Genomic DNA, 27,353 nt, shown 5'->3' with positions numbered 1-27,353 from the left:
AAAATTTTGAGATCAATGAAATATAAACTTAATATGTTAGTCTTGAGATCAATGAAAATGTTGATTAAACGGGGTCAACTCCCAATCGATTGGTCAAAGGACCTAAACATGAGAAATCGAGTTCAAGTTTGATAAAAAAACATAATACAGGGATTAAATTGTAAAAATAAGATTTCCATAATAAAATAAATGAATGCTCGGGGGACGTAATAGCAAGAAACCACTTCTTGCTTGCGGCGCAAGCATTTATCTAGGCTTCTTCCCCTCATCGGCGCTCGGCATCTCTCGGCACGCCAGTGTAATCCTAATCTTGCCACGAAGGCTCGGAGCAAACCCTAGCATCCGACCGAAGAGAGAGTTGGTACAGCGCCATGAGTCGCGGAACCGGAGCCGGCTACGATCGTCACATCACGATCTTCTCCCCCGAGGGCCGTCTCTACCAAGTCGGTAAGCCCTAGGGTTCTTGATTCCCACCATAAGGGCGTGATCTTGAGTTCCTGGTTTCTGGAGGTCGGATTCTTGTCCTGGCGTTGCAGCGGACGAGCAAACGGGTTCTAGGGTTTTGATCGTTGTTCTTGAACCATGTTTTTTCTTGATTGGGGCAGAATATGCGTTCAAGGCCGTGAAGGCGTCCGGGATCACGTCGATTGGGGTCAGAGGGAAGGATTCCGTATGTGTTGTCACTCAGAAGAAGGTTCCCGTGAGTGTCTGGTTACCTCGATCTTTAACACCGTCGTGGATGCGATCTTCTCTTTGTATTACGGTATTAATCTTTGTTCTTGTTGTGGGAAAACTAATGCAGGACAAGCTTTTGGATCAGACCAGTGTCACGCATCTCTTTCCCATCACGAAGTACCTCGGACTGTTAGCGACTGGGATAACAGGTTTTCTATATATCTTGCTTCTTTTTGTAGGCATTTATGTTGCTCGAGTCTATGTGCGGATGCGTTTGGTTGTCTGAGGATTCTGAAGCACTTATATAGCTCCAAATCTAGGAGATTATCACCTCATGCGAAATCTTTGTTTTGTAACACATTTCAAATCGGTGATGAACATAGACACTTCCTGTTTGCCACCATCTTCTGATGGTTGATTGGGCATGAACTATTACATTCATGTGGGAGAAGTTTGAAGAAGAAAAGGGACTGAAAAAATTTTAATTCTATAGTATAGTTTGCTGAAAATGATGAGAGTTCATATGGAGATAGATTTCATGTCGAGCTTGAAGTGTCTGTTAGACGGGCCAGGTCAGTAGCTGGAACCGAACTTGTTCTGTGTAACTGGACATTTTTTTTCCAGGGTGCTTCATAATAGTTCATATCTGATGCTTTTTTCTAGATGTGAGAATAAAAGATGTTTCTAAGAGTCATTAGTTCCATGGTCAGTGTGAATAAACCAATAAGTCAAATGAGTAACTTAGGTCAGATTGATCATTAACAGTTTTTGTATTGAAACTGAGAACTTGATATGTTTTCTGAAACAAAAGCTACCATAATATATTACTTTGAATTATATTTTTTGGTTAAACTAACTCACAAGGACCATATTTTAGTTCAAACAAATGCCTTTCTTTCCTTAGAAAAAAAGATTGGAAAATTATCTGTTGATTTCTTATATTAGAAGATTTGATTTATATGGTACTCCTATTATTTTGGATTGAGATGATAAGTTTACCTACAATTTGCTGGTTAATATTTGTATCATTCAATATGATAAGTTTTAATTATGTCATTGTTGTTGTAGCTGATGCAAGATCTTTAGTCCAACAAGCAAGAAATGAGGCAGCCGAATTTCGTTTTAAATGGGGATATGAGATGCCTGTAGATGTATTAGCCAAATGGTATGGTCATTCAATTCTTGCTTATATTTTTTAAAAAGAATGAAATCAATCTCTATAACATTGTGCGAAGTCAATTTATGAACATTCTAGTTATATCTACCAAAATTTTCCAATTAAATTGTGTTTTTCCTAAGATATTGACGAGACTCTCCAATTACATATACTTTAGAACAGTGACATCCACATTGTAATACTTGCAGTTATCATTCCATAATTGTTATTACTTGCCCCAGTGGGCTTTATCTATTACAAACGACGATGTCCATTTTTCCTTGGGGATTATTATAGTTCCTAATATTTGTAGCAAGACATCTGATAAATTGATTCACATCTATCATGGTGAAAGTATTTTGCTTCATGCTTGCATGATATTTACGTAAAATGGGATTGTCCTCTATGTTGCGGGTGGAAACAACAGGCAAAATCATTGTAGGCAGTTATTATCGTTGGTAATTAATGTGTCATGGAGATTTCTTAGATTCAGGAATCTGACATTCAATTGTAGAATCATGGATCTGCTAGCTAGGCTTCTGACTCCTAAAAGAAGTCCACGAGTTAGTTTTTATGGCGTGAAGCTTTTGATGATGGTTGGGCTTTTGTGTTGGATGTTCCGTATCTATGTAAAGATTTAGTCCATTGCTCATCCATAGTTGGTTCATCTGGGGGTAAAGTTAGAATTTGTATAACTACATGTAGCCATTTGTGCACACTGTAATTGGTGAACAAGCAGTTCCTACTAAATCAAGTGTTCAATGTAATTAAAATATCTAACTTTGGATTAGAATCATTTGCTAGCAGTTCGTTTAGGTTTGATAAATTGCTTTCGATTGGGATCATTGCAAGTATGGTAGAACTTCAAAATTGAAAATGGTTGTCCAGATCAGAAGATTAATGTTCTGCAAAAACAGAACCTTAGTTCTTTTCAATATGCTATATCATTTGTGGTAAACTCATAATATCTGACTTTTGTTACTTATCAAAAGAGGAAAAGAAAAGCTTAGCTTAGAATATTCCGCTTACAATTTAACCTTCCTACCTGTTCCAACCCTCTCTCTCTAGGCTTCCTAAGTCAACAAGGATGTTAAAGGTTTACTTCTTTGATGTAAGACCTTAATGCATATGGAGAAACATCATCTTAACTTACTGTCCTATTAGTCCTTAAGGCTGGCTTGAATCAAGGTTTGTCGTACCGTGGCATTCCGCTTGGTACGTATCGGTTTGAGAAGGGACTGGTATGGATGATACATCGGTATGCTCCTATGTACTATGTGTTGATATGCTCGGTATATATCGTACCAACAATTGGTCGGCACATAGGTACGGACCGGTAAAACGAACCATGGCTTGAATATCCCTCTTCTGTCAAATGATAGCATGCCAAGTTCGGCATAAATTTCATGGCACTCCAGGTCAAGGATCAGTTTCATTACTTTCTTAAAATAATTTGATTATTACTTGAATCTATAAATTGATAATCAAATTGGAATTGTAGCTTGTTGGTTAATAGCTTTTATTGACTACCTGTCATTTTCTTGTTATTCTGAAGTTTATATCTATCCTCTGGTTTTTCTTTTCAACAGTCTGTGATTTGTCTGTCACCAATATTTTAGTCAATTATTTTTTTATTATATTTCGGGTTTTTTTCTTCCTCTGCTCTGGAATGCTTTCGTTATTTCTCTTGATGAATTTTTTATATTTGTAGTCTTATGACCTATATTCTTCTTGTACGTACATACAGGATAGCAGATAAATCACAGATTTACACCCAACATGCCTATATGAGACCTCTTGGAATAGGTTAGTTTCTGAAAATACCTGAGATCACCAACTCTTGGCTTCTATACATCCCCTTTTCTTTTGTTCTCATACCACTACAAATTTTATTGTGAAGTTGCTATGATCTTGGGTATTGACGAAGAGAAAGGACCTCAGCTCTTTAAATGTGACCCAGCTGGGCATTTCTTTGGGCACAAGGTATGTGATACATCGTAGTGCATCTTTTTCTTGTTTTTTATTTCAGCAGTCTTTGGATATTTACTAAAGATGGATATGAATGCTTACCGAGTCTGGAACTAATTTGAAGATGAAATATGATTAGTGCCAGTTCGTGCATTTATTTTAAAATGTTTTACAGTTATGCCTCTTTATTTTATTCGTGTCTATTTATAGACTTAGCATAACCATGACAGATTTTTTTATGACCATTTTTCTTAAAAAAAGGTCTCGTTGTTATTGTGTCTTTATGCTGATTGTGTCAATTTTGTTAATTTCTATGGTAACAAACTCAAACAATTATTTTCATGAATTCCTGTTATTTCCTATCTTAGGAAAAAATGCAAGCACGAGATGGTGTAGGTGTGTCCTTTTTTCTTTTCGTTCAGAGAATTTTCATTTATTTTCTGGAAATCGTGTTAGATATGGCAATGAAATATTTACTGAAACATCTATAATCATATAGCTCAATTGTTGTGTAGTGAGTTTTGAATCTTGTGTAAAATAAGGTGGCTGATACAAAATCTGGTGGGAGTCTGAGGCTTTTGCTGATTCTTGACCCTCAAATAATATTTTTTTTCTACTAGATCTAATAAACTCTTATTATAGAGGTTACAAAATCCATTAAGGAACTGATCTTTTTTAATTCCCTTTATTCGAGATGCAAGCCAACATTGTCTTTATATGTGGCTGTTGACAACTGATCCTACATTGTAGCATTAGCTTATTTCTTTTTACAACATTTTTATTGATATGACTCATGTCAATGCATTTTTCCTTACTCTGTTCAATTGACATATTAAGTTGTGAATTGGTTCTATAGATCCTTCTGTTTTGTATAAGCTTGGTATCTGTTGACTGCAACTATATTTAACCTAATTTCATGACTGGCAAGGTGACTAAGTGCAGAAGATAAGCAGTCCTTGTAAAAAAGAAGGCTACTTGTGTGATTGGAATTTTGCCTTCAAGTGTGTAGTTACAATCATGGTAGTAATTGAAATACTACTGTTTCCAGGCCACAAGTGCAGGTCTGAAAGAGCAAGAAGCAATCAACTTTTTGGAAAAGAAAATGAAGAATGATCCTGCATTCTCATACGAGGAAACTGTGCAGGTAAAAATCTGAGGTTTCAGTCAGTATGCAGTAAACATCAGTTGCCTATCTCAGAATTGTCCATCGGTTGTCAAAAAATTGTTCTCATGAACTTCATGGCTTCCAATTTCAACTTCTTTGTCGTGTTTGCGTAGATAAGATGTACTTTGACTAGGTGATTTTTGTTTAGAATGTCTGTTATTTTGCGTAGATAAGATGTACGTTGACTAGGTGATTTTTGTTTAGAATGTCTGTTATTTTGCATAGATAAGATGTACTTTTGACTAGGTGATTAATGAACTTAGGCTAGTGTTTGTCGTGTATGAATTGATGATAGTAGGTTACATGATTTGCCTGACTTGTTGACTTTATTCTTGCAGATCGCAATATCTGCTCTGCAATCAGTTCTTCAGGAGGATTTTAAAGCTACGGAGATAGAGGTAAAATCTCTCGACTTCAATGTTTTTGAATGGTTGGACAAAATTAGCCTCAATCGAAAGTTGATAGCCATTATTAACATAAATGTACTTGTACGATATGGTTAACGTTTGGGTCATTCACCAGGTGGGAGTTGTGAGGAAAGAAGATACAGTTTTCAGAGTGTTGTCGACAGAGGAGATTGATGAACACCTGACAGCTATCAGTGAACGGGATTGATGGCAAAATCGTATTACCGCTGCTTTGATTCAGTTTCGATTGTGGGAGTCGTCTTTAACTTTGGACAATACTTTGGTTTCCGTAAAACCAAAAATGTAAAACTGTGGTGCTGCAACGCCTTTCAAGCGGATACGATTTTGTTTTTTCTCCACTCCAGAATTAAGTGTTGACGAATGTCTAATGAGTAAACTAATAGACTTCCAGAACACGAGGCGGACAAGCACACCAAATCAAAAAGTGTCCACAAAAGATTCTCAGAATAATTAACTAATCCATGAGTTCAGACTCTGGCAAAAGAAGGTACGCGGAATTCCGCCCGCAGATAAACCTACAAAACGTCCATCATTGATAATGTTACACTACCGTTGTACCCAGACTCTCTCTATACACGGTACAAGAATCAGAGTGTGGTCTACTTTCTCTTCTTTCCATATATGTATATTTTTTTTTGCCTTAATTTTCTTCTCTCCGATCTACAAGGTGTCAGTCAATATATGACGACACGGAACAGACCCGGTTGGTGGTGGGTGTAGTCAAGGCCTTCGTCGAGCAGGTACTGCTCGACTGCCGCAGGGAGCCTGGCGGGAGTTCGAGTGCCCTTGGTATGGTGGCCAGTCCCAACACACACCATCACCTGCAGCCTCTGCCCGGTGGCCCTTGCTGTGCTTCTCAGAAGTCTCAGCTCATGATCTAGAACATGTTTAGCTTCAGTCACATGAAGACCATGGAGATCAATCAGATGATCTTGCCCCCGGCTGTAGCCCTGCATCTCACGAGACTGTGGGTTCCTGGAAAATTACATGGCAAAAACACAAAAAAAAAAACTATTACCAGTGGTGCTTTTATTTACAAAGGTTACAGCGAGTTCAAGAGTGGTGGTTGTTGTTTGGGTTGCAGGAGTGGTGATAGTAACAAGAGGAACTATTCAAAGACATCATCTATTTAGCCCAGGCACAGACAACATTTCAAGTCAGTCAAGGGGCAATACAACTACTAACACTTTTAACAATTGAAGAAAAACTATGCATGAATTATAATTTGTGTGTGTTGTTGTTGTTAGAAACTAGGATGCACAAGTGATAAGCGTCCAACCTTTTTCGGTAAATTGTTTCTTTAGCTTTTTCATGAGCTGCTTTCATCTGAATGCTGTACAACTGACCCTTCATACTCAGTTCCTTGGCTAGAGCCTTGTTTCCAATCAAATAGGCGAGTCTTGCCTGGTAATAATAATCCATAAAGAGGACTTATTAGTTCAAATAACACAGCTAAAATTCCCATCTAAATACATGTAATTCATAATTCCTTCACATAAAACTAAATGTTATTTCATCATAGCAAGAGCCAAACAGGAAACATTCAGAACCATAAAAACAAATCTAATCTTCCCACTCAAGCCAGTAATCCTGAGAAAGTACACAACATGCTTCAACACTATGACATCCTTATCCTCGATGTGAGCATGTTCCAACCGTCTAGGTTCAGTGCACATACTATTTGCTTTGATTTTAGTGTGTCTGTGTCCTTCCTCAATATGTTCATCTTACCTTCAAAATGACCATGTTTCGAACACAATCGTTACACTTAAATAATCCAACATATAAAAAATGTGACTCTCATCTATTATTTGCAAGTTCATTTTAAATCCACTGGTATGATGTTTCAATTGTTTTCACCTTATTTTACCATATTGTTAACTCGACTTTGATGTGTGTTAACTGATTCCAGGAATATTACAGGTGCCAAGTTTTCTAAACTCCAAAGATCCTCTTTCACTTGGTTTCTCCTATTTTTCAGAAACACAATACAATACCATCTGAAGTTTACTTTAAGAAACATCACTTGAAATTTAGAAAAAGAAATTAATACTACCATATTCCATCTGGCACTAGTTTTCCATTTTAAGATTCAAAAAAATGAAAAAAAAATCATAACAAGACCATAAGAAAAAGTAATTTGCAACAAAGAGAACTTAATATAATGGTCCTTCTGAAAACATTAAACACAATCACGATTGCTACCCCGGAGTGGCTGCATGCCCCAAACCAACAAAGGGACATCCAGGTACCTCTAGCATGTAACCTCGATTTTCTGATGTCCTTCGGCCACCACAGCCAACTTTTCTGTCTACTAAAGCTGGAACATGCATTGTATTTTATTATCAGGTACAAAGCATATAAGAATATCAAACTCTATGCAAGTCGACGATCAGCCAATAACAACAACCTTATAAATCATTTGTGAACAATGTCTTGAACCTCATGCACTAAAAGCACAATTAAAAGGAGCCATCTACCTGTTCAAAGCATGTGTTTCGAAGGCGTGCAAAATCACGAGCTTCTTCCCTTGACTCTGAATAAATATTAGCTGTAATCTCAAACGAACAAAAAAAAAAAACCTTACCTTAAATCCAGTGGAGATTCATGAAAAATGGTGATCAATCGTAAAGAAGCTATCCTAAAAATATTACCCACTGCTTCCCCAGTCTCAAGCCAAACAGGAGATGACCGAGATACACGTGATCCATGCCACCTATCTCCAAAAACCATCTTATTATTACCATTGTATGAGTTGGATAGCAGCTGGGAATTTTTACTTGAACCAGCAGCACCATCAGCCGAACCGTTTCTCTCATAGCTCCAGTGACCAGAATTCTGTGAGGCTAGCTTCCTAACAGTTGAAGCAAAATCAATATCGCCTCTTGATATACCAGAAGGATATCTATACATATTAGAACCATTATGAGCTTCTTCTCTGGAATACTTTGACAATCCATTCAGGGTGTCTGCTACCGGAAGAGCAGGAAAATCCAATGGGCTAAAGTTTGGAGTGGCCAAGGACTGTGAATTAAGCTTCTGACCAAAACCAGCATCAACCTGAAGCTACAACACAAAAATGTCACCGTCAAGCCCCCAAACAACCTACCGAAGTAGACCAGAAGATATAACTACACAACTTCGAGGCACTATGCAACTAGAAAACATTGCATCGCCCATGATTTATTTTCCTTTCAGGTAAAACTGTCAACAAAAATTTTGTACGGTTTGGTACAGCCTTTACAAGTGACGCAAAGCAAAAAAAATTAAGAACTATTATGATATTATCTACTGTACAACTCCTTATGCGAGGTAAAAAAAATCAACATTAGCTCAGAATATAGAAGCAGTTCAAATGAATCACCTAGAAAGATATTTGCAAACGGTCACCTTGTCATCATTTTGTAATAAGCATCGCATGTAGTAATACTACAAATAATAGAGGTACAAATAAAGGGTGTACCCAGTAGACGAGGCTCCCGTCAATGCGGGATCTCGGGAGGGCCAATGTACGTAACTTTACCTTTAAATATTTAAAGAGACTGTTTCCGTGACAGAAGAAAAGATGAACAAACTTCAACATCACTTTGATGTTAAAAAGGTGCATAGAATGACTTTCCTCACAGTCAAGCTATCTCTACTATGCCTTCCTAGCAAAATACAATGTCAAACAATAAACCGAGACAACCATATTTATCAATGCAACACTCGATGCTTTTGCTTCTAACAGCAACAGGGAAACACTCAAAGAGGTAGCACCTATGTCAAATCCAGAAATCTTCCAGAAGACTCTAACTGGCTATTTGGATTTGTTAGCTTTAGGAAGACATTAAAGAACATTCTTCTATGCATCGAATAATACAGCACACCATGGACCATCATGGTTCCAAATAGACCTAAGAGCTAAGACATCAACAATTTATCTAAAAATAATGTGTAAATGGAAGCAAGATACCTCAAGCTGAGTCAGAATCTCAATGGTTAAGTCCAAATCACATCCATTCCCATAATAAACATCTGCGAGGCTCTGAGCAGCAAACCCAGGAAATTGTGATGACAAGAATTCTATTGGATCTGTGATTGAGTTCTCAAGAAACACATTGTCATCTATCAAATTATCCACTGGACCAGCATTATAATCTCTATCCCACTGATGCCCCTCCCCTTGCTGTTCACCATTTATCATAGGCTTACCCCATATATCAGCAGCCGAAGTCATGGATGCAACCAGTGATTGTTCTCTGGAATAGATGGATCCAGGAGATCTCATCTTTCCACTCAAGTTGATATTGTCAGTTGAAAGAGAAGATAGATCTTGCCGCATATCTAATATCTGGTCAGTCATTGACGTTGAAAATTTTGATTGCTCAACACCATCGTGAATTGACAAACCTGCAAGTGTAAGATGTCCAGGTTCATGCAGCTCTTCTTGTCCTACAATTTCAAAGTCAGGAGTGATGTCGTCTGGAAGTTGATGTTGCCAGTACTTGTGTACCTCATCATCCGAATTATTTGAGATATCAGACTCTGATCGATCTAAGACTACTTTTTCAGAAGATCCTGGAAGATCAAGCTTGGCTGCACCTGAGCTTTTAGCGGTCCCATAGGCGTATTTAAGAGCTGAAGGAACAAATTCTGCTGCATTGGGGTTTAATGAGTTAGCCATGTTCAATGAACCCAACTTCAAATCCTTACTGCCAGAAAGACCTTTGTTGGATGAATTCATCTTTATTGAAGTACTAATCTCTTGGTTAAGCAGAGTACTTCGTATGAAAAGAAAGTTTCAGGAAGAATTTATCCCAACCCTGCAGATAACACCATAATAAATAAGATTCAGGGATCCACAAATAAACATATCAACGACATCAAAACTAAAATGACAGTTCAGTAAACATAATTCCAAAAGGAGTAACAGAAAACTGCATTGCTTGCTATATTACCAACTACAAAAAGTAGAGTCGACTATACAAGAGACACGCAACTGCAGGAAAAATATTTCAACTTCAACTTTTTAGCAATTTGGTCCTGACTTATTTGACTATTTAGCAAAAGTTTGTTTCAATATGAAATGTTAATTAAATGGAAATAGTTACACTGATGCAACAGAATTCTGTTAATCGGAAAAGGCACCAGATAAGTTCACTGCTTCTGTTAAAGGTACGTATATTTTCCACCAACTTTTAGCCTAAGGTGGCCCAAATCTAATTCTAAAATGATAACCAACACTATTAAATATTAGTTATACCAGGAAAAGTATGAGTGTGCAACGAACTCGTAGCCTAAGGTGGCCCAAAACTAATCCTAAAGAACATCACCTTTCAGTCTTTTTGGCAGTATCTTTCGTTCTGAAGCCTCAATGCCCATTTTCTCTTCTTCATCTACCTTCAAAGATTTATTCAATGATTGTGGGGATATAGTTTTTTGTTTTTTTCCCCCTCCTTCTTAGGCCTCTTCAACTTGCCCTAAGGCAACTGCTACATGAAACAAGAGAAAACAAGGCTCTTCATTTGTATGTTGTGCAAGTTTCATGGGATGGACTATGTTTGTGATTGACCAGAAACAACCCAGATTGACTGAATCATATGGCCAATTTTTTTCCTTCTGAAATGAACAAAAATCCATTCAGGAATAAAGTAGGTCATCCAACATTTTAAATAAGCCAGGATTTTCTAGATTTATCAAAACAAATAGAAGATAAGCCAAATCAACTTAAGCCAGTTGAAACCAGTTGAAACTTGACTACATCCTTTATCGTTACTAGTGGAAGGGTGCAACCAAATCAAGAGAAACCAATGGGGTGAATGTCTGGAGTCGGTTGCAATTAGCTGGAAATAAGTCAAGATCAAGCCAAGACTGACGATTTTGGCCTAGCCTGATGGTTCTTTGAAGAATATGATGGTTTTGGGCCCCAATTTATCCGACTCAGATTGGCCAATCAAAATCAGTATAGGGATCAGGAGAACCTGCAGGAGATGGTGTTGTTCCCTTGGTAATTTTGATTACAAAACCAACATTCCTGCTTTGGACCTTGTACCTATGTCCTTACAAGTTTCAATGTATTTTGTGGTTTTCTTTATGGTCAGTGAGACCAATAGGAGTTCAACTTCTACAATCTAGGGGCCTCTTCGTTTTTTCTCTCAACAGCTATTTCAGCTGTGATGGCAAATATGAGTGCAAAGCTGGACTTATTCCATTACACAACAATGTCTCTTTTGTGCATGCAAGCAATAAATGAATAAGAAATTCTTTTTCCGATCCCTAATAACAAAATTCTAGATGCCTAAAATTCATAACCAACTTCAATTCCAACTATAGGAACATATAATTCTTTACCACTTTAAACAATTATGAATCTCTGAACCAATTATTTGAAGCTTTGGTCCTTTTCTCAAATATGCCTCGATTCATTTTTTTTATATAATTAGAAGGGACCACTGATCATCATTGCTTGTGAGAAGGGACTTAATATGGAGCCCAGTAATAAGGACAAGGGTGGTGAACAGTTGAGTTGATTTAGATATGGCATCAGGTGGATTCCACCGTTCAGGTATCAACAACCTCTCCACTTCACTACTATAGTTCCATCATTTCCTCAAGTAAACTTGATCCTTGTTACTACACCGGGTTTGTGCTTGTAATCATCAACTGTTTAAGCGAGATCATAACTGGCAATTAAGTACAATCTGAAAGTATATGATGTTAGAATATGGAGATCTAGACAAATATATAGACAGTGGCATATAATATCCAAGATTTCCAGAGAGACTGCAATTAATCTACTCTAAAACTAAAGAAATATTCGAGAACGCAATTAATCTACTCCAGAACTAAAGAAATCTTCGTTGTGTAACTGCCTATGATTTCTAAGATCAACATCTTTTTTTTATTTTCTGATGTTCACATTGATCCATACAAAATAACTTCTATACTTGTGGCAAAGAAAATCACAACACATATTCCCTTCAGATCTAAGCATACAAACAGAAATTAGCATCAGGAAGCCAAGAAACACATGCCCAAGCATACGCAAAGCTGGAAAAAAGAGACCGCCTCATCAAGAATCTCCCAAAATCAATCAAAAACCACAAACCCTGGAGCTTTAACTTTTTTTTTCCTCAAAGGAACGATGATCTTCCATGAGACCCACCCCATAAAACACATCAGAAAAGTAAAGATCCGAAGATTCCGTCTCTTTTGATAAACCCACGCTAGAAATTCCATACTGCGTCCATAAAAGTTCAAGACCAAGAAAAGACTAAAGACGGGATTCCCACCTTTCCTTAGATCGAAAAGGGTATATATGGCTGGAAACCGGTCCATAAGAGTCAAGAGATCGGAGATGCGAGAGTAACAACAGATGCGATCCTCCTCCTCTCGATTTCTTTCTCGAGCTCTGGATTAAAAGGCGAACTCAAACCTCCTCCACCGATTCGCCGCCTCGGGCTACCTCCGCTTCGGACCCCTCCGTCTACGCTTAGTCCCAGGTCGATCCCACGCCGATTTCGTCCACCACCGTCCAAAGAAGCGGAGGAAGAAGAAGAAGAAGAAGAAGAAGAAGAGGATGCCCCAATCTCTCTCTCGCCCTCTTTGTTGACTCTGGCGGGAGTCCAGCAGCCGTCCATTACCTACCCATTAAGGCGTACCTTTCGTCCACGTGGACTTCAAGATGAGGGCATCAGTAATAATCCGATGGACGGCCCAGATTAAAGGTCCGGAGGATTTGGACTGTGTGTCGATGAAGTCACCCGCTGTGGGTGGCGGCAAGTGAACGGAGGGCTGTGATCGAGATTGCGCCCCGTGGCTTGGTCAATGGGTGGCCAGGATGTGCTCACCGGAGATGATTCGGCGGGATTGCCTTTCATCCGATGCTCGCATGAACACGAATGATCCTACGATATTACCATTCTTTTTTTTCTTGTTTTGTGATAATTAATTTTATTTTTTGGGATGCTAATTTAGGTCGATCTTTTGAGTTATAGAGAGTAGTGACTGCCTATATCAATGATGGGTGTATTCGAATATAATATCAATGTCAAATATTAATATATAACTAATCCTCAATCACTTTTAATAAAATCTTAATGTACATTATTATATGGTTAGGAACACTTATGGATCAATGTCACTAATATTATTTGTTTTCGGAATTATTGTAGTTGAACATAGTTTAGGGACTCTTAGGATAATTCAAGGAATTGATAAAAAATAATATGTGACATTAATTAAGAAAATGATATCGTCAAATTTGAGTTACTAAATTAATTCGACTTGATTCGTTTTACAAGTACAATCATATAAAAAGAGGAAGGATTATTGAATATTTAGACCCAAAATTATATTCGAAATGAAAAACATTATGAATTTATATCTTACTTTCTACTGATGATTGATGCCTGAATTTATCTAGCAAAAACTCATTGAGTTATTGATATACATTCATATATACTAAAAGCTTGTAGGTATTATTTTGGTAAATCTGAAATAATTATCTATTAATTAGGAAAACAAAAATACTGATTACTTAGAAAATTTTGATTTATTAATTAGGTAGGATTTAGTTATATATCAAACATATGATTTTTTATTTCGTTAATTACTATCTTAGCCTTATTCCTAAAAAAGGAATACCCTTAATATGATTAAATCAACAGACATAATTAATCACCTTAATTAAATAATTATTTGGACGATTGGTTTGGTTAGATTATATATATAGAAATTTGATCATATAAATATGGTAAGTCTTATTGGAAAATTATGATATGTTTGATTTGATTTGAACTCTAATGAAACATGTTAGTGTATTAAAGACTTGAGACACGATTTAAGGGACCGCAAACTGACACCGCCGATTTGTATGACTCGAGACACGACCGGCCGGTGATCGTAGCTTCAATCGAGACCTGTAGCTATCATCTTGGACCCTTTGGGGAAGGCTTCGCGACGGAGGAATCGGAAGATTCCTCTGGTCGACAATCCCCGAAGATACGCTTCTGAAACCCCCGATTCCATCACGAATATATTCTTTTGCTGCTTTGAAGCCCTCGATTTTGCCTCCGACGACCTCTCCGAGCCCGCTAAGACTGCCATCCACCGGGCCACTTTCGGTTTGATTTCGCCGTAGTTCCCAACCCTACATCTCCGGTGAAGGGGGTCAGGAGGTGTCTGCGTCGTTCACCGCCATGGAAGGGATCCGGAGGCGGCGTCCTGGATTTCGTGCGATTTTTAATGCTTTATGCGCTCTGGTATTGTTCTTCTTCTTCCTGAGCAGAGAGGATGTCTTCGGGAACCCTTTCATTCGTGAAAGATCTAGTTTTTCCTTCGACCATACGTCAAAATCCAACCTTTATCCTCAACGGAGGATGGCCGAGCTCTCTTCCATTAATTCGACAAACGGGTCCGTCCCAGTCGATCAGAAGAATGAGTCGTTTGAAACCCTGGCGGATCCCACCGTGGCGTGTATCGGCATACACCAGCGCGAGGGGTTTCTTACCCAGTGTGATTTCCTGAAGGCCCATCGTCAGTGCACTTCCGGTGGACTCATCGATTATATTTCCTTCTTCTACTGTGATTGTGAGAAATTTCATGTTTTGGGTTATGCTGTGCTGGGAATATGGCTGGCGGCTCTGTTCTACATGTTGGGAAACACTGCAGCGGATTACTTCTGCTGTAGCTTAGAGAAGCTCTCTGGCTTACTGAAGCTTCCGCCAACTGTTGCGGGGGTCACCCTGCTTCCACTTGGCAATGGCGCTCCCGATGTGTTTGCTAGCGTTGCAGCTTTCATTGGCACAGGTGCTGGTGAGGTTGGCATTAACAGCGTGCTGGGTGGAGCTGTCTTCGTCACTTGCATAGTTGTCGGAACTGTATCGCTATTTGTAGCGGAGAAGAATGTTCAGATCGATAAGAAAAGCTTCATCAGGGATATCAGCTTCTTTTTGTTGACGTTGGGGTCATTGTCCTTGATCTTGATTGTCGGAAGAGTGACACTCTGGGGAGCAGTCTTGTTCGTCTTGATTTATGCAGTTTATGCCTTTGCCGTGGCAGCCAATGAGATGCTGAGGAAGCATGCTCGGAGATTGAAGTTAGACATGGTGACTCCACTGCTCCCAGTTAGAGGAAGCATCTTTTCTCATGGCAGCGAAAAGGATGGATCCATCCATAGCCTTCTTCTTGAAGATGATCATGACAACGAGGTGCCACAGCTGCAAAATTCACTGCCTCAGTGGATGTGGGCTTCGCATGTGGCTATTTATTCAGATCAGGGGAGCGGAGTAAATTCATTTGACAGCTCCCAGCCTTTATGGGGTTGGAATGAGCAAGAGGCAGGGACATCGGGTTTCTCATGTTCCAAGTTATTTCTGTTGATGGAGATGCCCCTCGCTATGCCAAGAAGGTTGACGATTCCTATTGTCGAGGAAGAAAGGTGGTCGAAGCCATATGCAGTCACAAGTGCCTTCTTAGCACCCATTCTTGTGGCATTTGTGTTTAACACCCAGGAGACTTCTAAATTTAGTATTGCTGCTGCTTATGTCGTAGGTGGCATCGTTGGTGCTGGATTTTCAGTTCTTGCTTTCGTATACACCAGCCGCGATCGTCCACCACAAAGGTGCTTGTTTCCATGGGTTTTAGGAGGGTTTGTCATGAGCATCGTGTGGTTTTACATCGTCGCCAATGAGTTGGTTGCTCTTTTGGTGACCCTGGGTGTGATTTTGGGGATAAATCCTTCGATTCTGGGATTGACAGTACTAGCTTGGGGTAATTCGATGGGAGATCTGATGTCGAACCTTGCCTTGGCTGTCAATGGGGAAGATGGTGTGCAGATTGCCATGTCAGGATGCTATGCAGGACCTATGTTCAACACACTTGCTGGTCTGGGGATGTCAATGCTGCTCGGATCTTGGTCGACTAAGCCAAACTCCTATGCTCTACCACAAGACAACACCTTGGTGTATACCATGGTTTTTCTTGTATCTGGACTTCTTTGGGCTCTCATCATCTTACCGTGGAACGACATGCGGCCTAACAAGATGTTGGGCTTTGGCCTCATAACACTTTACCTTGTATTTCTCATTGTCAGGGTGAGTAATGTAGTTGGTCTCTTACCGTTGGCTGGTTTACGATGACCTCCTCTCTGGCTCTCAAGAGAACTGGAGAGCTCATCCGCGATTGGCATACTGATGCACTCGTCTTTTCTGCCGGTTCTCCGTGCCGAGAACTTGGGTAGTCCCGATCATATGAAGAAAGAGTGTATTTGTGACGTCCAAGTGTATGCCTAGAAACCCAAGTTTGCACCTGTAACATCCGGATTTTCTATGTCGGTGCACTTAATTATGTGTCCAAGGCAAGCACACTTTGCGAAGCATTTTTTTGTGGAGAGTATATTTCTTTCTCGTGTACTTGTTGTCTCGGGCAAAAAAAAAAAGGAAAAAGTATAGGAATCAATGGATGAATATGGCTTCTTTATTTTGCAGTGCAAGATATCTGTGGAGGCCTTTGTTTTTTGTTTGTTAATGATTTGTTGTGAATCTTTGATGCAGGAATTCCTCTTTATCGAAATCAACCTTCAATACTACATTGGATACTTCCGAAAAGTTGTGCCATGAGATATTATGTTTTCTATGAAATTTGCTGCTGTACCGCCATTTTGTAATTTCATCTAAGATACTGCCAGTTGTTTTCTCTTGATAGTTTGATCATCTTCATCTTGAACCATCTGTTTATCGTGCGTGATTTCAGCCTGGAAAAAATATTCATCGAGAACCACTAGTTTATCCTCCTTAGGACAGGCCATGTAAAGTCGGATGCTGTTCTTGTTATGGGTAGGAGGTTTGGTGGTGGTGGTTTGATCATGATGGGATTTGCAGCAGGTCGGTCATACAAGGATTTGGTTTCGGCACTGTTGTTTCATGCAACCAACTTGAATGGTGAGTGAGGTAAATAAATAATGCAATGCAACTCGTGTATTGATTTTTTTAAGACTGTTCTTACTGCACTTGATTTGTTCATTAACAACTTTTAGGTTGATTGGGTTTTCTACAGTCATTTTCTTTTTCGTTTATGAATATATATGATCGAGGTTTAAAATCTGGATATGGTAATCAGATATAATGGGATGACAAAAAGTGAGTCATACAAAAGAATCAGCAGCTCCTTTGGGACTATGCATGCTTGGCTTTCCCTAAGGTAGATAGGAGGAGAAACAATGTGTCTTTAAGCATAATACATTTTATTTTATCTTCAAATCCGAATGCGAAAAAACAAAAACAAAAAAAGACATTTGGATTACATGTTCGAAAAATACAATTTAAAACATGGTTTATTGCTCATCTCAAAATTTTAAGTTAATAGAACCAAGCACTCCCCTTTTCCCTTTCCTTTTTCGACGAATGCTGTTGCCACAATATACATCTGCCCATGGAAGAAATGAAAAAGGATGAGAGACCCAATTCGACAATCTAACAGAATGTTCACAAAAGAGCATCTAATGCTTTATCATAGAAGGCGTTAAGGTACAGCAAAAATAAGCCAGCTGCAAAATATGATGTTAATCTCGGATAATAGCAACAAGTCTCTTTCAGAAAACCTTACTGGAGAATGGTATGGAAAGGAAAACATGATCAGATTGGTCATCAAAGCAAAATTTATTTTACATTCAAATAAAAATTAAAATTCAACAATCAGGCAGTAGTAGGAACCCAAAACTACCTCATTTTGGGGTAACCCTAAAGCCTTCCACCTTGGGCCGCGATTCCTGTGTATTACATATGCTTGGGCTTGTTTGGGTTTTGGGTGTCTACAGTTTGTTTATCCCCTCTGCAATCTAAAAATTCATGGTATGTATGTCTCATCATCTTTGGTGTTATATTGGGTCACAGATCCTGTGTACCATATAGACGCTTGGACATCTTTGGGTTTCTGGTGTCTACAGTTTCTTAAACATTTTGAGAGTATGATTATTGCAGAAACATATTTGCAGTTATCAACCATGTAGGCATCAAACGTAACCGAAAAAAATGACATGAATCAAGTATGTCTCAAACTGATGCAATCACATTACAGGTTCAACACTAGAATGAATTACTATGGGCAAAGAAGGTTGTTAAGCATAGATCATGGTTATAGGTAATAATATTGATGCCGAAGAGTACCTTCTCATTTTCAAACTTGTCTCAATGATTATATACATCGGCAGAACTTCCCTGCAACAATTAGTAACAAAAGCAATGAAAAAACATGAATAATAGAAGAAACAAAATTAAGATGCCAATTCCTAAGAGAACTATCTCACTAGTACCTGCACTTGACCAGCAAGTCCAAATGGAGAAAATTATGGAAATGTCAAGATGCCACAACGTATTGGAATTCTACCTAAAAACAAGACTGCCATTTTGCTGCTGTCTCAAGTTCTCAATAAGCAATTGGTAGAAGGATCTCAGGGCCTTTGCATCGTTGGCCTGCTGGAGAACATTTGAGAGCTCAAAGGAAGTAATATGTGGAAGTAGCAACAACTAAAGTTCCAAACGGTTAAAATGCTTATAATGCCAAAGAGCAGAATGAACTATGAAGCCAGTAAGATGAATACACAATTAGGGACAAAACATGTATATCTTTTTCTGATCCAATTCTAGAAAAATCTACAGTGTCAAAATATTAGGCATCTGAAGATCAAATTTCGTTCAAAAAATTTACATTATTCTCCTACAACTAGACCACAGAAATATTCAATTTGGCTGGTAGATGTAAACTTTAGAGACCTCAACATATAATCTGTCTTTACTTCAGTCAAATAAGCAATTAAAGTAGTTGATATCGTACCTGCAACTTTTGATAGTATTGTTCTGCTATTTCGTGTGGGCAATGTGCTGCTTGGAGCCCTTGAGACACAAAATGGATAATGAAGTCATTACCCAACTTCTCATACATAACCTTTTGAGCTAGCACAATTTCTCCAAAGAGGACTAACTGTTGAAGGAAGAACATATTGGTAAGCAGTCTAGGTGCAGTAACCATAAGAACAATAGAGACCAGAACAGGAGATGGCAATTACATGCTAGAAATCATCTTCTACGTACTGAAAATACTTCACAATTTAAAGGGGAAAAAAACAAAACATAGATACATAACAGACAAGGATTTCCAAGTTGGTCAACACAGATCAAAATATACCACGCCCAAGAGGTACCAGCACATGGTTTGATATGCTGTGCCAGCAATGCCAACACACGACTAATCCTTTTTATTTATTTATTTATTTTTTTGCTTGGGCCAACCAGCACAGGAGCATGCTAATTGGCATGACATCACAAAACGTTAATCCATGGCTTCAATTAGAACTCTTCTACAGCACTTTGTTATCGACATGTAAATAAATATCATCACTAATAGGCCTCCTTGCTGAATCAGTACCAAAGTCTCACAAATGTAAGTGTATAGAGACAACTTTGAGATTCTTTTTTCATACACAAAAAAATCATATTCTTATTGCATTCAATTCAGCTAGTACACTTGCACAATTTATGCCAAAAACATTATTTGTCATCTCATACTCCAGAATTTATACAAATTTGCACCAAGACATTGATGTTATGTGGCACTCAGCAGGTATGATGCATGGATGGATTAAACCAACAAATTATTTTTCATCATGCTGGTTGCATTTTTTTCATCTACCAAATGATTTTAATCATATTATAGAAATTCTAATAATAATATGAATAACTTATTAAATTTACATACCAAACACTGGCTGATAGACTAAAAAGCATAGACAAGTTTATAAGCCGAAGCTGTATGCCATCAGAAATAATTGCATTCTAAAAGTACTGGTAGAGTGCATGTGGTATACTGCATGTCTAATTACAAGATTATTAACTGATTTTTCTGAGGAAAATGTACCAATCTTGCATTTCAACTAAGATACACTAGAAATGTCAAAAATGAATACTTCTTGCATTTGTTAAACATAAAAAAGGCAAAAATCAAAATGTAGTTAGAGTACACACAGTGTTTGCATCACGGAACTCAAATGACTTGTCAAGAACACTGTACAAGCAGCAATTTGTTGCAAACTTCTCGATTACAAAGCTGCGAAATCCAGGAACCTGTTTTTTCAACCAAAAATTACTACAAGATCACAAACTTGATAAAATGAAAAGATTGTCCTATCTTTCTGAGACATGGTTAAGAGTATTAATGGAAAAGGAGTACCTTATCATCACCATTGCAATTAGTGCACCAGTCTCTTATGAGCTTCACGAAGATTTGGACACATAGCTGCCATAGTAATCACGAGGTAGATGTGTATAGTTATTATAACACTGCTATTACATTTTAAAAGCCAGAAGTAAATAGGATGGAAAGAACTTCATCTCGAGTGATGTTTAATTGATACCCGAGTATTTTACACATTAACAAGAGGATTTGCAAGCCTACTAGTTTTAAATTCAATATAGCCTTGTTACATCAACATGGATGTTTGTAAATATATTAACCAAGTCTATACCGAAAACTCTCTCCCTTACCTTCCTAAGAAGTATATCTTTGTGACTGCAAGCAGTTAGTAAAAGCAACTGCATCATTGCATCCAAATATCCCATACAATCTGGAGCAATGAAAACCGACGAAAGATCATGGTTTGCCATCACATGGACAAAGGTATATAATGTTTTTTGCAGTTCTTGAAGTTCACGCACTTCCTGCAGGAGCCAAGTAAACATGGAATTAGGTACATAATCATGGACTAAGTGATGCTAATGAAGTTTCATGGCAGCGGGAAATGTTAAATTATTAGTGGTTCAAGTCACAAGATATTAGCAGTGAGATGAGATTCAATTGATCATACACAAGAAATTGCATGTTTCACGTTTTAGCAAAAGAATAACACACGAAATTAGGAAAGAAGCTATTAAAGAGAAATACCAGAGATGTACACCTAACAACACTAATCCATGCAGAATTCACCATATCCAGCTATTTAAAATTATCTATATATCAAATTCACATGAGCCAGTTCCATTTCAAACCTCAGTATTGCATCCAGGGCCTGAAGGAAATGCATCCTTCGGAAGTATAACAATTAGTCTGCTAGCAATAGCAGGAAATATCTCCACCAGTATGGCCTCTATAGAAGTACCGAATTTGTAGATTAGTTGATTGACTAATACAAGAAAATCCACCATGTCTTTTGGCTGCAAAAACAACAGTTAAGAGTCAATATAAAATAAATTTTATTGAAAGAAATAATAACTTATGACAGGATGGTTCTTACGTAAAGAAACTAAGATTTAACACTAGAACCTCAGAAAATGTGGGGAAAAAAGCAAAACATGTCACGATCCGAGCTTGATGGGATAACTGACTCGTTAACTTCATTGAATCTGAGCCATTTGCTCAAAATACTTAAGTTAAAGTTAATAGTAGTACACTATTAAGAGCTTGACGTCCTTGTCAAAGCCCAACATAGCTCATAACATAGATCAAACTCTAGCATGATGATGCATGTGAGGCATAGTACACCATCAAACTCTTATAAGTTAATCTTAATCTTAGCCTACTTCCGATGTGAGACTAATCGAGATATTACAAAACACCTTTTAAATGAATAAATTAAGAAATAAAAATAAAATTTTAGGAGCTTAAAATCTTGTAACAACTAGCACTATCAATGTTACCCAAGTCATTTCCTTAAACAGACACTTCCAATTATTTGTATTAAGCATTTTTCTCATAATTAATGAAATAAAAAAATGATGTTCATTTTATCGAAAGTTCTTGCTGTTTTCTCTGCTTTCTTTAAGTAACATGTTAGTGAAAATTATTGTTTTCATTATAATTAGAAATATTAATTAAGCAACTGTTATTATTGATCACGATAAGTAAGAATGCACTCCACAATAAAAGTGAAAGACAAGCTTCTAAGTACATGACGATGTATATGATGAAATTATTTGTTCATTGCAGCATCAATGACAGACAGTATCTTCAAGATTTAACTTTTCAGCTTATCTGTTTCATGATGTACCAGTGTCCTCTATCTGAATTCATGCTTCATGATACACTACATTTTCTGCCAAGGAATTGAAGAATGCAGGAGATCTAGCTTCTCAAGTAGTTTCACTAATAAGTAATAACCATAATTAACAAAAAAAAAACCGTCTATGTAGTGGGTATTTGATATTCACATCGAGCTAGTAAGCATACAGAGTCACTGGAACTTAAGACACCTTCAATGATTATACTAATTGCTAATGAACCTTAATAATTCTCTGAATATTTACTCTGTGCTACAGAAACATCAAAAACACATGAAGATACGAGCTCTCTTTAATTTTATTTCCTTGAAAGTTCTGAAAATGTTAACTTATCATTATCTTCATTTTTATTTTTCAAATTGCATTCAGTTCTTATTTTCAAAATTACATATATACCTTTACATTATGCATGCCTCCAATGAACCGAATAACTCATTGTCATACATAGCAACTAGTACCTTGATAAACCTTAAATCATCTTAAAAGAGCCTTGATCAGTGATCAAATCTTATTGCTTAGAGTTCTCTCTATTAAAGGTGCCTTCAACACAACCATTCAATATCCATGACCTTGTAGTTGTCATCACATTGGTAATTTCAACTCTATGAAGAAGACAAAAAAGATCAGTAAGCCTATTAGTTAGATTTATCTGCTATTACTTATCATAATCATCTAAGCCTTTGCTGTTAGGATGAGTCAGCCTAAAACATAAGAAAAAGTAAAGACACCACAAATTTTCAGGCATGAAACTCAATACAATATTTAGTGACTCAAGTAGACCAATGTGAAAAATACAACATTCATAACTCAGTTATAATGATATCGGCCTAACTAATATGACATCATTTCCATAACCTTAAAAACAAGAAAAAGAGTACACAGAATAATCAGAAAATAATAATTGGACAAGTTCAGTGGAATAAAACAAGTTTCCATATGTACATTACCCAACCTAAAAATATTGGAAAACAAAAAAAAAAGCAAGCAAAAGCATGAGAAAAAAGATACCTCACTTTCCACAAGCAGTTGCTTTAGAGCCACAGGAAGGTATGGAAAGATAGATGCTCCCAAAATATCAACCATGCGATGAACGAATGATGTAATCTGCATCCATGTATTTCTTTAGTCATTGATGTCAGATAAAAAAAGGTATGTCAGAAAAGTATATTTAATTTGTCACCTTATTTCGCAACATCTTGATATTTGGAAATGAGATAAGAATTTCTAAGACAACATCTAACGTCTGCAACATAAAGGAGGAAACTCTTAGAAGTGTACCCAAAATATCATTAAAAATATATACTGTTAATCTGCCTTGAACCACACAAAAGCATGTCAACCCATGAAAACTTTCTTGTATTATCTAAATGCACTTCAGAAAAGCCATGCAAAATCAAATAATGTCTTGTACATGCATCAATTTGAAGGATAGCTCAACTAGCCTGCTTAAACATAATTCCAATGGCTGGACGGCTATTTTTAACAAGTCGTTCATTGAATCCCTGTCCATAAACAAGATTTACAGCAATGAGGGTCTATTTCCACAACATATAGATGTTCCAAGACCAAATAAATATTAAAAAAAAAACAAGGTTAGCATGCAATCAAAGCTTGAATTCAGAGAGTAAAATTAACCAAGGACAACAAAATAGCTAATTGTTCTTCTCAAAAGACGAAACAGTTTTCAGGAACCATTCGGCACAATCAGTTTTCAAGAACCTGGATCATTTTATTTCTGCCTTTTTCCAAATAGTACTTCCATTTCTGAATTTTTCAAAAACAGTATCCTCTACTTTTAATGGACCATGTGACTGTCTTGTTATCCGATGTATCCTAACAGAACTAGGACAATATGATAATTCCTATCCCGTTATCTGATAAAGAGATGTGTCCTTTTTATTCACATATGAACACATAAGTTCCAATAACAAATAACTAAAATAAAAACAGAATGCACATGCTTCTCATTTTTAGAAACACCAAATACGAGGACTCCTTTTAAATGGACAGAGAGAAAACATGTTCGTAAATCAAAAGTTACACCTTGCTTAAAGCATGTAAAGCCATGATAACTTGCTGGATGGTCAAGACTTTTGCTGAAGATTCCTCTAACCCCTGTGCTTTGGCATCCAAAAGCAGCCCACTCAGCTGTATTAGACAACCACAAGTAATAAGTCAACTTATTGGTCATTCACTACATTTGATGCTGAAGCAATTACGAGGACCGGTGAACAAACAGAAGGATAGATGGGAAACAACAAGAAATCTCCAATTCCACATTAACCTTTTCACAAAGAGGGTTGAGAAATGCTGCCAAGTACTCAGATTGCTTTTCCAAGGGTACATCTTCCATGCCAATCAATAATCCTATTGCCTGACATCCCCAGAAACAAATAGAAGGAATGATAAGAACATTATCTTCGCTCAATGAAATTGCAGAGAACACATTTTTCAGTTTCAAGAAGTGACACCTCAAATGTTTGACTGCCATCTTCAGAACCAGGGCACTTGAGATCCTTAGAACTCCAATCTGAGCTAGTGAATTGAGCTACAATATCCTGTAGTCCCTGTGATTCAATAAACCAGATATGAGTAACCTATTTAAGAACAGAAAAAAAGACAACATAATAAACCATAAACGAAGGGGAAAGGTTACATACTTGCAAAATCATATCCAAGTAAGGCACAAACTTAGCTTTCAGTAACTTGACAGCTCTCATGAAAAGATAACTAGCCCGTCTGCTCACGTTGAGATTTGGATGGTGTATGCCTCTCTCATCCAAGAAGACAGACAGCACATGAGGTACATACTGAGGATTATCCTGTACAAACTTCATAAACCTCGTGACAGTCTCCAGGTAGATGAGTGCCACCATTCGATGAGAATGGCAAGGGAATCGTGACGAAAGGAGCATATCGACCAACTCATGCAACGACCCACTACCAGTCCTCGCAGCTTCTTCATTTACAGTCTCACCTAACCTGTAGAACAACGTAAGAGTGGCTTCTGCTTCCTCCACGCTTGCTTCTGAAGAGGAAAGGGCGCTGATTAATAGAGTTTGGATAAAAAGTTGTGTGACATCGGGTGCAACCCGGCAAACACTACAGAATAGCATAAGCAGCCCCTTCCGGTGTTCGGCCATCTGGTCCTCCTCCTCTCTACCTATTTTATCTGGGATATCAAGATTGCTCCTGTAAGCAGGATCGTAGCATATCTGCTCTCTGATAACTTGTAGTATCCGACCAAGATACATTGCTTGTTTCTGGGAGGGTGACTTCATGGTGGTAACATAATCTGACAGAAAATCGACCACATTACCTAATTCAACTTCCTCGCTTTCCTGCATCACATAGAACACCGAAGGCAGGACCTCCTCAAGAAGTTCCAGAGGCGAGGAACCATCTATCTCTGCCGAACCCAGCTTCTTATAGCATTCTAGGGCCTCAGCAGCATATCCGGTGACCAGATCTGGAACCTTTAGAACCAATTCTGGGTCGCTAAACACCCGGTTTATTGGTAGAGTGCGGAGAAGTGCAACCTTCTGGCGAGGATCCATCCTCTTCTGGGCGATGGCAAGAACACAGCCACCAGCAGCAGCTCTCAGTTGTTCGGTCGAGCTGGGAGCCAGAATAAGATCGAAAAGAAGGGGGACGAATGCTTCGTTGGCGATGAGAGCGATGTCGATCCAAGTGACATAGCGCCGCATGGTGTCAAGGGCTGCGGTGGCGAGGGAAGGGTTGGAGGACCGGTAGAATGACGCCGCATCGAACCAATGACGGGCGATCTGGGGGACGCACTGCAGGCGCATGGCGTCTTTGACACGGGTAGCATCGGCGGACTCCTCAGGGGACCGGGGATAGTCGTGGCTGAGGAGGTCATCGTCGAGGGCGACGAGGAGACGGGCGAACATGTCGACGGAGGCGGGGTCGGCGGAGGGGACGCAGGGGAGGGTGCGGAGGAAGGGGTCGGGCCACACGGAGGGGTACTCGTGGCGGATGAGGGCGGCGAGGGCCTGGGCGAGCTTGTTCCTGAGGAAAGGAGGGTAGGCGGGGGGGAGGGGACGGTCGGACGCGAGGGAGAGGAGGGCGGACCGGAGGAGGTGGAGGTCGGCGGGGGGGATGGAGGGGTAGCAGAGAAGGATGGCGTCGTGGAGGGCCTGGAGGCACCAGAAGTGGACGGGGACGAGGGGGGAGCGGTTGAGCCGATCGAGGCAGAGGCGGAGGAGGGCAGAGGGGTCGGCCTTAGCACGGTCGCAGAAGGCCATGGCCTGGGCGCGGAGAGCCAGGTCGGCGGCGCCGGGTTCGTACACGAGGAGGATCGCCTTCTCGAGGTCGTCCATGGCTGCCCCTCCCGCTCAACAACAACAGGATCAGAACCCTCGCAATCCCTAGCGGCGAAACACCTCACAAACCCTAGCGTTTCATCGGTTCGATGTTTTCTTCCGGATTCCTTCTTTATTTGCTGGGTGGGTTTTGCGGAGGGATACTACAGACAGAGAAGGGTGGTGGTGGCAGAGAAGCCAGACGACGAGGGTTTTATCGATATATATGCATATATCTATAATATATATATATATATATATATATAATTAGGTGGCAAAAGGAGGGATTATGCAAAGAATCGGAATAGACTATACAGATTGGTTTCTGGATGAGGGAATTCGATTATGAGTCGGATTACGCTTCAAAGGGGTGGGTTAGTGGGCATCAACGTACGAAACGACGGAGGTGGGATAATAGGATTGGTGGGTTCTGTTTTCATGATCAGCGTCAAAATTGACAATGAATTAGTGTTGGAATTGAAATTAGGGGCGGAATGACCAAATTGGTTGACATGATTGGTGCATTGGAACCCAAATGAACTCTGAAATCAAACAGATTATACAATTCCTAATACCTATAGATAGTTATGGGTATTTCTTCGTTGTTTT

General features: G+C 38.7%; 4 protein-coding genes across 10 annotated transcripts; 2 read left to right on the top strand and 2 right to left on the bottom strand.

Moving 5' to 3' along the window:
- The first annotated feature begins 244 nt into the window (after positions 1-244).
- LOC135614705 (proteasome subunit alpha type-6-like) lies at positions 245-5,730 on the top strand. Of its 2 annotated transcripts, XM_065112342.1 has the most exons (9): positions 254-447; positions 606-700; positions 803-884; positions 1,744-1,840; positions 3,579-3,637; positions 3,732-3,814; positions 4,848-4,943; positions 5,303-5,362; positions 5,487-5,730. In XM_065112342.1, exons 1-9 carry the CDS (start codon positions 372-374, stop codon positions 5,577-5,579), a joined length of 741 nt encoding a protein of 246 aa, XP_064968414.1. In that variant the 5' UTR covers positions 254-371; the 3' UTR covers positions 5,580-5,730. The 2 variants fall into 2 exon arrangements, with proteins under 2 accessions (XP_064968413.1, XP_064968414.1); XM_065112341.1 differs by having other exon boundaries at positions 245-447; positions 606-884.
- Positions 5,731-5,817: 87 nt separating this feature from the next.
- LOC135614704 (polyadenylate-binding protein-interacting protein 7-like) lies at positions 5,818-12,985 on the bottom strand. 2 transcript variants are annotated; one of them, XM_065112340.1, is made up of 6 exons: positions 12,667-12,985; positions 9,348-10,197; positions 8,047-8,452; positions 7,873-7,943; positions 6,672-6,796; positions 5,818-6,367 (listed from the first exon to the last, which is right to left on the bottom strand). In XM_065112340.1, exons 2-6 carry the CDS (start codon positions 10,116-10,118, stop codon positions 6,067-6,069), a joined length of 1,674 nt encoding a protein of 557 aa, XP_064968412.1. In that variant the 5' UTR covers positions 10,119-10,197; positions 12,667-12,985; the 3' UTR covers positions 5,818-6,066. The 2 variants fall into 2 exon arrangements, with proteins under 2 accessions (XP_064968412.1, XP_064968411.1); XM_065112339.1 differs by having other exon boundaries at positions 8,047-8,458; positions 12,667-12,984.
- Positions 12,986-14,246: 1,261 nt separating this feature from the next.
- Positions 14,247-16,855, top strand: LOC135614703 (cation/calcium exchanger 4-like). Its single transcript, XM_065112338.1, has one exon. The coding sequence runs from the start codon at positions 14,575-14,577 to the stop codon at positions 16,513-16,515; it is 1,941 nt and encodes a 646-aa protein (XP_064968410.1). The 5' UTR covers positions 14,247-14,574; the 3' UTR covers positions 16,516-16,855.
- A 667-nt stretch (positions 16,856-17,522) lies between these two features.
- LOC135586027 (exportin-T-like) lies at positions 17,523-26,968 on the bottom strand. 5 transcript variants are annotated; one of them, XM_065112332.1, is made up of 15 exons: positions 25,083-26,967; positions 24,894-24,989; positions 24,707-24,796; positions 24,466-24,570; positions 23,865-23,924; positions 23,603-23,665; positions 23,431-23,526; positions 21,415-21,579; positions 20,914-21,087; positions 20,600-20,665; positions 20,395-20,493; positions 19,208-19,354; positions 18,761-18,849; positions 18,541-18,591; positions 17,523-17,800 (listed from the first exon to the last, which is right to left on the bottom strand). In XM_065112332.1, exons 1-15 carry the CDS (start codon positions 26,760-26,762, stop codon positions 17,734-17,736), a joined length of 3,048 nt encoding a protein of 1,015 aa, XP_064968404.1. In that variant the 5' UTR covers positions 26,763-26,967; the 3' UTR covers positions 17,523-17,733. The 5 variants fall into 5 exon arrangements, with proteins under 5 accessions (XP_064968404.1, XP_064968405.1, XP_064968407.1 ...); XM_065112333.1 differs by having other exon boundaries at positions 18,761-18,846; XM_065112335.1 differs by having other exon boundaries at positions 18,687-18,849; positions 25,083-26,966.
- Between the last annotated feature and the right edge of the window lie 385 nt (positions 26,969-27,353).

This window comes from Musa acuminata, chromosome BXJ2-6 (genome assembly GCF_036884655.1).
Source record: "Musa acuminata AAA Group cultivar baxijiao chromosome BXJ2-6, Cavendish_Baxijiao_AAA, whole genome shotgun sequence".
Taxonomy (NCBI): Eukaryota; Viridiplantae; Streptophyta; class Magnoliopsida; order Zingiberales; family Musaceae; genus Musa; species Musa acuminata.
The sequence above is the reverse complement of the archived record's forward strand: the minus strand, read 5'-3'. Positions and strand labels throughout refer to the sequence as shown.